The sequence below is a fragment of the Micromys minutus genome (assembly GCF_963924665.1).
Source record: "Micromys minutus genome assembly, chromosome: 10".
Classification (NCBI taxonomy): domain Eukaryota; kingdom Metazoa; phylum Chordata; class Mammalia; order Rodentia; family Muridae; genus Micromys; species Micromys minutus.
Genome location: NC_137979.1, coordinates 11970911 through 11982345, shown reverse-complemented (window position 1 = coordinate 11982345; position 11435 = coordinate 11970911). Strand labels below are relative to the sequence as shown.

General features: G+C 41.9%; 1 protein-coding gene across 1 annotated transcript; it reads left to right on the top strand.

The window, feature by feature from the left end:
* Positions 1–389: 389 nt before the first annotated feature.
* Positions 390–10245, top strand: LOC308426338 (uncharacterized protein; the record flags this gene model as incomplete). The annotated part of the gene is made up of 4 exons (XM_080924065.1): positions 390–496; positions 7615–7741; positions 8117–8177; positions 9039–10245. Exons 1-4 carry the CDS (start codon positions 494–496, stop codon positions 10243–10245), a joined length of 1398 nt encoding a protein of 465 aa, XP_080780191.1. The 5' UTR covers positions 390–493.
* Between the last annotated feature and the right edge of the window lie 1190 nt (positions 10246–11435).

Here is an 11435-nt window from a genome sequence, read left to right as displayed (position 1 = left end):
GGAGGCAAGCAGATCAGCAAGGTTGGCCTGAACTATATTTGAGGCAAGCTACACCAGACCCTGTCTCAAGGGATTCACAATAAAAATTTAAAATAATTGTCATGTTAGGAATTTCCTAACATTGTGATAGTTTATATATCTACGCTATTACCACATAGATATGTCTTCTGTAGGTCAAGTATAAGGGTGTCATGGCAGGGCCATTGCTAGAGTGCAGAGAAATCTTGTATTACATCCCTAGTCGCTTAAGGATTGGGGGCGTGTCCAAGCCCCTGTCTATCAGAGTGGAATTGTCCAATCAGGCTGCAGCTGGAGTGGAGGGGCAGGGCAAGTTGCTTTACTCTCGCGGTGTTTGGTTCTTTTCACTGTTTAGTTCTTGTTCAGGTTCCGTTTCTTCAGGTTCTGTGTCTCAGCTCACAGTTGTGTAAGGTGGCTCCGCTGTAGCTAGTGTCCCTATGCAGTGCAGACGACGCGGGACGGCAGAAATTCAGAAATGGTGAGCGTTCCGGCCGACGCTGGCTACATCCGACCAGGACCAGCCGCAGGGAAGGCCTCCGTAGCTGGAGTCGGCGGCCCGATCCCGGTGCTGTCCCTGGTCCTGTGTGGCCTGGGTCCGCTCGCTTCCCATCTGCCCCCGCGGCGGCCTGGCCGACCCACCTCAGGTCTTGGGGCGTCATGGCCCACCCACCTTGACTTGGGGCGCTGGCTTCTGGTTGTGAGTTCCCTCTCGTCAGCCATGGCTGAGCTTTCCTGAGGCTTGGAAAGTGGGGTCTCATTCTACTTTCCTTGCGCCTGACTGCTCCGAGTGTTCACAGTGAATCCCCCAAATTCCAGTCTTTAGGGCCGACCCCCAGCTAGTCTCAGGACACCGAGTTAGACAGATGGTTGGTTGGTAGGGAAAAGCCGAGAATGGAGATTTCTTTAGTGTGAGCACAGTGGAAGAGTGACAGATGAAGTGTCTAGTGACACTCCAACCCCTATTGGACAAGAGCTTTAGGCTTAAACAGAAAAAGACCAGACCAGAAACAAGCTTTAAACGGCAGTAGCCTCTTGCTAAGTTTGGCCCCGCCCATCATTGTCTCCGCTCATTTAAGACCTGGAGGGGACTAGGTGGTTCTCTGGAGATAGCTTCTGCTTGTGTGAGGGCTGTTCTTCTGTGAATCCTGGGTGAGTGCGAGTTAAGGACCATAGCTTATGCCCCCAGCCTTGAAAGATGAAGTGGGTTAGACAGACAAAACTTGAGTGATTACATGCTTAGACTGAAAAGAGGTCCAGCAGAGTGAAGGCCGACATGCCAGGCTTTCATCCCTTCTTTCTTTGTGGTTGTGTGTGCATACACACACGTGTGTGGGTGTCTGAAGAAGTCAGAAGAGGGCGTTAGATTCCCTGGAGCTAACGGTATAGGTGGTTATGAGCTGCTCCAAAGTGGCTGCTGGAAACTGAGCTCCATCCAGTTTTCTGCAAGAGCAGCAAATGCTCTTAACCACTGAGCCATCTCTGCAGCCTTCCCAAAGCAGTTTAATTCGCAGAATCCTCTAATGGCAACTTCTAGTGTAAAAGGTTTAAAAAGTGACAATCATTGCTGTTTATTTTCGTTGCTAAATAAGTAGAAAAAGACACAGTATTTTTTCATCTCCTATTAGTAATGGTCCCAGGTTTCAGAGCTGCCAGATGCTGACAAGTTTCTTATAGCTGCCACATGTCCTAGCATAAGGTTGACCTTTAGTCACCACTGAGACACCAGTCAGTGGTGAAACCTCTGTGAGGAGCAGCTGGAGGCTCTGGAGCTGGAGGAATTTCCTGGAATAGTCCTCATCTCAATAGTTCATTCTTTTTTAAAAAAAAAGGATTTATTTATTCATTATGTATACACTATGCTGCTTGCACGTATGCCTGCAGGGCAGAAGAGGGCAGCAGATCTTATTATAAATGGGTTGAAACACAATGTGGTGCTGGGACTAGAACTCAGAACCTCTGGAAGACCAGACATTGCACTTCTGAGCCATCCCTTCAGCAGAATAGTTAATTCTTAGGGACATTTCCCCCCCCAAGCTTAGATCCACTTTTAGGAAACATTGTTTAGTTAGGTGCTGGCGAATAAAGGCCCCAGAGTAGTATTTCCTGTCATCTTGAATCTCTCAGTTGTTAGGGGAGGAAACCTTTCAAAGGATTAGAAAATCTCACCAGGGTGCAGTGGGAATGAAAGCTGAGGCTGTGTTTAAGCCAGTTGGGTGTCTCCTGAGGAGGTGTGGCTGTTGAACTTTTCAGGGGCACTAAAGAGAACAGCTTTATTTGGCACTTGATCCTGACAGGTCTGTTTGTTCTTCAGAACTGCCTAAATTCACTGCCTTGAAATTGTTCATTTATTTGAACCTCAGCTTTTCAATAAATATGAAATGTACTTAGGGCTTAATAAGGTAGATATTCTTTTGAGACAGGGTTTCTCTGTGTAACCCTGGCTATCCTGGAACTCAGAGATCCACCTGCTTCTGTCTCCTAAGTGCTGAGCTTAAAGCTGTGCCACCCAGCAAGGTGAAATACTCTTGAAGCCAGCAAGAAGTAGATTTCAACAACAACAACAAAAAAAAAAAAAAAAAAAAAAAAAAGCTTCATTTCCTCGGATTGTTTTTAACTGTTTCCCCTAATGTATACAGAAAGATTTCTGAGATGCTTTTATTGGGGGAGGCCAGTTGGGGAGTCTTATATGGGCCTAGACTAAAATATTGAGAAAACATTAGTTTCCCATTGTTGTTGTATAAAATGAATACATTCCCACAAAGTACGGTAGGTGAACTTGTAAATTAGTAAGTTGGCTTTGTTGTTGTTGAGATAGGGTCTTGCTATGTAACATTGACTGCCCTGGAACTTGCTATGTAGACCAGGTGGGCCTCCAGCTCAGGAGGGCCTGTCTCAGCCTTGAGAGTGCTGGGATTAGAAGGATGTGCTACCAGAGTAACTGAACGTCCATAGGACAGGATTTGAAATGACCTTCTAAGTAATTCTTTTGTCTTTTCCTTTTTAAACCTAAGTATAAATTTGTCAATTATAATCATGCTTACAAATAGCTAGTTTTTGTTATAGTTCATTATTTTCATTTCTTTTTTTTTTTTTTTTTTTTTTTGTGTGAGTTTGTTTGCATGTGCCTTAGGGTTTCTATAGCTGCAATGAAACACCACCAAAAAGCAAGTTGGAATGGAAGGGATTATTCTGCTTACCCTTTTACAGCACTGAGATTAACTGAAGGAAGTCAGGATAAGAATTCGAGCAGGTGGGGCTGGAGAGATGGCTCAGTGGTTAAAAGCACTGACTGCTTTTCCAGAGATTCTGAGTTCAATTCCCAGCAACCACATGGTGGCTCACAACCATCTGTAATGAGATCTGATGCCCTCTTCTGGTGTGTCTGAAGACAGCAACAGTGTAGTCATATACATTAAATAAATAAATAGTTATTTTAAAGAGCTCAAGCAGGGCAGGATCCTAGAGGCAGGAGCTGATGCAGAGGCCATGGAGGGATGTTACTTACTGGCTTGCTTCACATGGCTTGCCCAGTCTGTTTTCTTATAGAACCCAGAACTACCAGAGGTAGCATCACCCACAATGGGCCGGGCCCTTCCCTATTGATCACTAATTGAGAAACTGCCTTACAGCTGAATCTCGCAGTGGCATTTCTTCAAGTGAGGTCTTCCTTTCTCTCTGATGAATCTAACTTGTGTCAAGTTGCCACAATACAGCTTGCATGCCGAGGTGTGTGTGTGAAGTCAGAGGACAAGTGTAGAAGTTAGGAATTGAATTCATACCATCAGCATTAGAGTAAATGCCTTACCTGCTGAACCATTCTGTTAACCCAATTAACTGGTTTATTTATTTATTTTTAAGATATGGTCTCACTATGTAGCCTTGTTTGTCCTGAAACTTTCTGTGGGATTTAAGATATACACCACTGTGCCTAGTTTTTATTAATTTTATTTTACTTCTTGAGGCAGGGTCTCATGTAGCCCTGGCTCATTTGATTTCTTTTTTGTTAAAGATATATTATTTATTTTAAATTTAAATTATTTTGATTATGTGTGTGCAAGAGTCTGTGCTTGTGGAGGCCAGAGGTTTCAGATTCTTCTGAACCTAGGGATACAGAAGCTGTGAGCTCCCTGACTGGTGCTGGGAATGGTCCTTGGGTCTTCTACAATAACACACACTTTTAACAGCTAAGTCATTGTTCCAGCCCCCATTTGATTTGATTTGAATCCATTGGTGCCTCCTCAGTTTCTCTGGGTTGATACAGGACTACCTTCCTCGTCACTGAAGTTGCCAGAAATGAATTTGATGCCTTAAACTTTTCCTTTGTACTGGCTATACTGTGTTCCACAATTTAAGTTTCTTTTCCTTGAACTATTCAGGTTCCCTCAGATGACTCTCTTTCGTCCACATGTGATTTGGCACTTTGTGACTTCATTTGCAGTTTGGAGGTTTCTAACTGCATTTCTGTTACTGGTTGCTATTTAATGCTTCCATGTTCATTGAGTAGTTTCTGTGCTTGTAGTTGTGTGTTTCTCACGCAGAATGTGGTCTATCCCTTAGTTTTGCTGTTAACTGAGTGTTCCTGAAACATCACTGAAATTCTGGTTGCTGCTGTTGAATAACACTGTTACCATTACTGCTTTTCTGCCCATTCAAACTTGTCAACTACTGATATGGAATACTTTGGTACTTCTAACTGTGATTATGGATTTCTCCATTTTTCATTGTAATTCTAGTTTTTCCCTATGTAATCTGGCCATCTGTCTTATGTTACACAATGTTAGAGACAGTCAGTCATTTAAAACATCTTATTGAGTGAGTGTAGCATTTATTGACTGTAGTGTCTGGTTTCTCAAAGATAGTTATCTCAGATATTTTCTTCTCTTATTTTTGGTGTTAAAATGGACATTTGACAATTGTAATATATGACAACTGAAAAGTCAGTTTCCCCAGTTTATTGTCTGTCCTTGTTTATTGAACATACTGGCTATTTGCCTTTTCTTTGTCGTGTGTGTGTGTGTGTGTGTGTGTGTGTGTGTGTGTGTGTATGTGTGTGTGTGTGTGTTTTGAGATAGGGCTTCATTGTGTAGCCCCAGCTGTCCTGGGTCTCACTCTGTAGACCAGGCTGGCCTTAAACTCACAGAGATCTGTCTACCTCTGCCTCCTGAGTGCTGGGATCAAATGTGTTTATCACCACTGTCTGGCCAACTGTGTCCATTTATGTAGTGAAAATACTGTCCAAGCATTTTCTTTAAAATTAAAAAAAAGTTTTTTAAATGACAAAGTCTCATTAAGTAGACCATGCTGGCCTCCAACTCATAGAGTTCTAACTGGTTTTTGTCTCCTGAATGCTGGAATTAAGGGTATGTGCCACCATGCCCAGCCTCCACTTCCCCACTCCTAAAAACATTTGTGTACCTGCATGAAGTGACCTTGAAAGCTGGAAGAGGGCATTAGAAATCCTAGAACTGGAACTGTAGGTGGTTTGTGAGCTGCCTTGTGGGTGCTAGCAATTGAACCTGGGTTCTCTGCAAGAGTAACAAGCACCCTTTAACTGCTGAGCTGTCTCCAGCCCCTATTTTCAAACTTTTTGTTTTGCAGAGATTGTATTGCTTATGTGTACCTAGTCTGGTGTATTGTTCATTATTATTTATTGAACCAGTTTTGACATATTTCTGTGAATTTCATAAACTAAAACAGAAAAATTAGAAGACAGTAAATGCTCACCTCTTTCAAGGGGTATTTCTGGGTATTTCTTTAACACAAAATCAGGTTGGGGTTTTGTTCTTAGAGTTTCTTGGGATGCATAGTGCTTTCTCAGTTTCACATTATACTTGGGTATTTTTTAATACTTTAATTTTAAAAAAAGATTTGTTTATGTATGTGAGTACACTGTAGCTGTCTTCAGACACACCAGAAAAGGGCACTGGATCTCATTATAGATGGTTGTGAGCCTCCATGTAGTTGCTGGGAATTGAACTCAGAACCTCTGGAAGAGCAGTCAGTGCTCAACTGCTGAGGCATTTCTCAAACCCAAATACTTTAATTTTTAAAAGGAAATTTCACTGCAACATTTTCTTCCAGAGTTTAGGTGGTATGTACACATTGTGTGGGTATAAGGAGCAGCTTGGCTTTGTTTACTTGATGAAAACGAGGTCTGCTCTGCTCCTGAGCTGGAAACTTAGGCTGCTGCTAGCGTGTGTCTTAGTTAGGGTTTTACTGCTGTGAAAAGGCACCATGACCAATGCAAGTCTTATAAAGGACAACATTTAGTTGGGGCTGAATTACAGGTTCAGAGGTTCAGTCTATTATCATCAAGGTGGGAATATGGCAGCATCCAGGCAGGCATGCTGGAAGAGTAGTTGAAAGTTCTACATCTTTATCTGAAGGCTGCTAGTGAAAGACTGGCTCCCAGGAACCTAGGACAAGGATATTAAAGCCCACATCCACAAGGCCGAACCTACTCCAACAAGGCCACGCCTCCCAGCAGTGCCACTCCCTGGGCCAACCACATATAAACCATCATAGCATGTCAGAGACAGGTTGAAGCAAGGATGAGTAGAAGCCTCTCGAGGCATTCTGGTCATTTTCAGATCTTTAATCCGAGTACATTCACATGGCTGATATAAAAGTTGTAATATTGGGCTGGAGAGATAGCTCGCTCAGTGGTCAGGAGCACTGACTACTTTTCCTGAGGTCCTGAGTTCAAATCCCAGCAACCACATGGTGGCTCTCAACCATCTGTAATGGGATCTGATGCCTTGTTCCAGTGCCTCTGAAAACAGTTACAATGTACTCATATTAAAATAAATAAATAAATAAATCTTTTTTAAAAAGTTTGAATAGTGAAGTTTTCACTATTTTTAGTGAATTATTATTGGTTTTACTCGTGTTTCTGCAGAGGGGTGTGTATATTTGGAGCAGCCCAAAGTGTTTCCTGACCTCACTTTCCCTGGACTCTGGATTTTCACTGGGATGCTGTTTTCCGCATTACCTCGATCGCTGTTGCATTGAGAGGCAGGCTTTGGCATTAGGAAGCACTAGTCTTACTGCTCTTCCTGGGATCTGGTAGTTTTCTGAGTGTCTTATACTTGCATGTGAAACTATAAGTTAGTTATCCAGGATTTTTACTGACCTTAGTCACTCTAAAACTTGGAACTTTGGAATTCCTCCGAAATCTTGAGGTCCTTGATACAGCAGCAAAGGTACAACTTTGTGAGTGTTCACTTCTAACCTTAAGAACTCTGACAGTACAAGTATTAATCACTTTGAGGCGCAGACAAGGTTAGTAACATGGATTAGAGATGTGCTGTACTGTGATAAACTAGAGATAACCAAGTAGCATATCTTCCTCCCTGGATTTACCAATTCGGAAGGAGTTTTACTCTGCTATTGCTTTCCTGAGTGACTCAGTTCAACTTTACCCTTAAAACAGCTGCATGTGGGCAGCTGAATACATAAGAAAGTAAACGTGCGTGACCAAAGGATGGGATGAATATCTGGAAATCACAAAATCACATGGACATCTACCTATAGAGTATAGATTCCTAGTGGTATAAGTCTTACCCAGCTTGTAATGGACATTGTGTGATATTTTAGAACTCAGTGGCCTTTGATGATGTGGCTATAAACTTCTCCCAGGAAGAGTGGGCTTTGCTGGATCACTCCCAGAAGAATCTCTACAGAGATGTGATGGAGGAAGTCTTTAGGAACCTGACTTCTCTAGGTAAGTGTGATAGCATTTTCTTTCTTTAAATATATTTTAATTGTATTTCTCCTGCATATATGTCTGTGTGAGTGTCAGATCTTGAAGCTAGAGACAGTTGTGAGCTGCCATGTGGGTACTGGGAACTGAACCCAGGTCCTGTGGAAGAGCAGTCAGTGGTCTTAACTGCTGAGTCATTTCTTGAGCCTAACATTTCTTTACTTAATTAAAACAAAACAAAAACATCCTGGAAATTTTTTAAAAATCAGTTTTAATGGTGGAAAGGAACTACTTCTGTGAATAAATGGGCATGATTTTTAGTATATAGAATCTCAAAGCTGCTATTAATTTTTGGAGTTCATAATTAATAGTGCTTTTCCTTGGTCTATATTTTAGAGAAAGGGTGGGAAGACCAGAACATTGAGGATGAGGACAAAAATCCTGAGACAAATCTAAGGTAATCTGAATTCACAAAAGGTATGGTGTTCCTTGAGGGAAGCTCAGCATGTCTGTGAACTCGGTAAACAAACCGCACAGATAAGCACAGCTGTAAACACTGGTTATAGTTCATTTGTCCCCACCCCCAGTCCAACTGTTGTTGCACCCAACCTCGACCAGCAAGGAAGACACAACCCGAGGAAGATCTTCTTCAAGCAGTTTATTCAGGATTCTTGAACAAACTTCTGCTTCTCACTCTGCCTCTGACTCCGCTCCCGGGGGAGGGAAGGGAGCAGGCTAAATACTCTAGACTGGCAAACCATAAGCTGCCACGTGGGCAATGCAGGTAGGCTATAACCATGCAGAAGTTAAGGAGCCAGGCAAGTGCGTCCAAATAAGGAGTTGTTTATCAGGGAGCGCTCGCCTTCCCGATGGCGGAGGTCAGCGCCATCTCTGGGGCACGGCACAGCGCAGCTCCCTACAAACTGTGTTTTGCCTTTAAGGTAGTTGGTTTTCATACAGTACTAAGAAACTATGTGAACGCCACTGTTTTGATAATGGATTTGGGGAAGCCATGTTCCAGACAGATGATTCCATTTACTTTCTAATAATTGTCATGCCAAGACACTTGGACATTCTCTGAAATTGGTTATAATGTAAGTCCAAGACATTAATGAATAGAAATTCAGCAGTAAACCAGCCTTCAATATGTACTTGTCTTTTGTACAGAAGTCATATGGTAGATTCTGTAAAAGTAAAGGTCGTAAAACTTAGTGAGATTACAAATCTTAATTGAAAAAAAAGTACTTAGTATAGGAAAATCATGTGAAGTGTGACTTGTCTGGAAAAAAATCTTCATATGTTGTTTATTCCTTAATAGGCACATCATAGCCAACTCTGGATACAATCTATATGAAACTGAAGAATACTCTGAGAAGCCATATACATTTACACAGTATAGGAACTCTTTCATTTCTCTTATGAGCATTCAGAGACACATGATAATGGACACTGGAAGTAAGCCTTATAAGTGTATGCTATGTGGGAAAGCCTTTCATTTCCCCAGTGAATTCAGAATCCATTTAAGAACGCACACTGGAGAGAAGCCCTATGAGTGTAAGCAGTGTGGGAAAGCCTTCAGCCATTCCAGCTCCTTTCGAAAGCATGAGAGAACTCACACCGGAGAGAGGCCCTACGTGTGCAAACAGTGTGGGAAGGCCTTTAATTGTTCTGGTTCCATCCGAAAACACGAAAGAACCCACACTGGGGAGAAGCCTTATGAATGTAAACAGTGTGGGAAAGCCTTCAACTGTCCCAGTTATCTTCAAATTCATGAGAGAAGCCACACTGGAGAGAAGCCCTATGAATGTAAGCAGTGCGGGAAAACATTCAGTTGTTCCAGCTCCCTTCGAAAACATGAGAGAACACACACTGGAGAGAAGCCCTATGAATGCAAACAGTGTGGGAAGGCCTTTAGCTGTTCCAGCTCCTTTCGAAAGCATGAACGGACACACACTGGGGAGAAGCCCTATGAATGCAAACAGTGTGGGAAGGCCTTCTTTTCTCTCACAAGTGTTCGAACACACATGATAAAGCACACTGGAAATGGGCCTTTTAAATGCAGTGTATGTGAAGAAGTGTTTCCCTTTTCCAGTGTATTTAGAAGACATCAAACTTCTCATGCTGGAGAGAAGAAACCCTATGAATGTAAACAATGCAATAAATGGTTTAGTTCCTCCACTTCACTTCAGAACCACAAACGAAGTCACAATGGGGAAAAGCCCTTCCCCTGTAAACAAAGTGGTAAAGCTTTCAGCCGTCCCAGTTACATTCGAAAACGCGAACGAGCTCGTGCTGGGGAAAAGCCCCGTCCATACAAACAGTGTGGTAAGTGGTTCAGTGCTTCCAGTTCTCTTCAGACACACGAAAGAACTCATACCGCAGAAAAACCCGATAAATGTGAACAAGGTGCTAGAGCATTCGCTTGCTCCACTTCCATTAGGAAACATGAACAAACTCAGAGTGGGGAGAAATCCTATGAGTATACCGTGGGAAAGCCTTTGCTTCCAGTTAGAATTGATTACTAACAGTCTTATGAATGTGAATTCTGGCAAATCCCTAGTTTCTCTAACATGTTTTTGTTTGTTTGTTTATTTTTTTAACAAGAAATAAAGCACACTGGATAAGGACCTTCTGAATGGCAGGTGTGTGAAGAAAGCCTTTCACAGTCCCAGCATATTTAGAGCACATGAAACACACTCATGCAGGAATACACTCAAATACACTTGAACAATGTGAATGCAGACAGTGTGGTAATCCTTCTCTTCTTCCAGGTATCCTCAGAACCATTAAAGAATTCGTGTTGGAGAGTGTTCCTCTTAAGGAGAGCACTGGAGAACCACTTATTGCAATCGCCTTGTAAACATGAGTAAACTTGTACCCAGACATGTCCTTTGAGTACAAATAAATATGATAAATGTCACATTTGTCATCAAGGAAACTCATATGAAAACAGTTTTCTTGATTCTTATAAAGGACACAAAAAGGTTCAGAGTGAACAATAAGAAAGCCAGTTTGTGAGGAAAAAAGATAAGGTTCTCTTAGATTATGTGAAAGAACACATACTAGCTAAAACACTGGGAATAGGAACATGGGGGAAGCATTCAAATTTTCAGTGTCCTTCAAAGGCATAAAAAGGACCAGAGGGTAAAAGGCCTGCAGGTCTAAGTAATATGGTTAGGGTTCATTTCACACTTCTTTCTGAGAAGCATAGAAGAACTCTGGAGAAAAGTCTGATTGTAAGAAATGTCAGAAGCTCTTCGCTTTTTCCACTTTCATTTGAGGACACAGAAGTCATGTAGAAAAAGACTGTCACTGAAAGGCGTGTGGCACACTGGAGATGGCCGTGCACTACGTCGACTTTACAGTGCGAAGACGCTGCTTTTCTGGGTCAGGCCTGGAATGTGTCTTTTATATTACATTCAATTTTGTAGTATTTTGTTGAGCCTTTTTACAACTGTACTCAATGAGATTTATGATTCTTGGTATAGTATATAATATAGTATTATCTAGTACATACAGTGTATGCATGTATATATGTGTATCTGTAGGATACAGTATAGTTTGTATATGAGTAGTATATATTATATAACTGGTTTATATAGTGTGTAATTAAATGTAACCACTATTTTACTGTAGTATAATACTACATGTCTGTGCTGTTGAAGTCTTATCAGTGTGTAGAATAAAGTATTTCAGTTACCCACCCCAGTCCCTG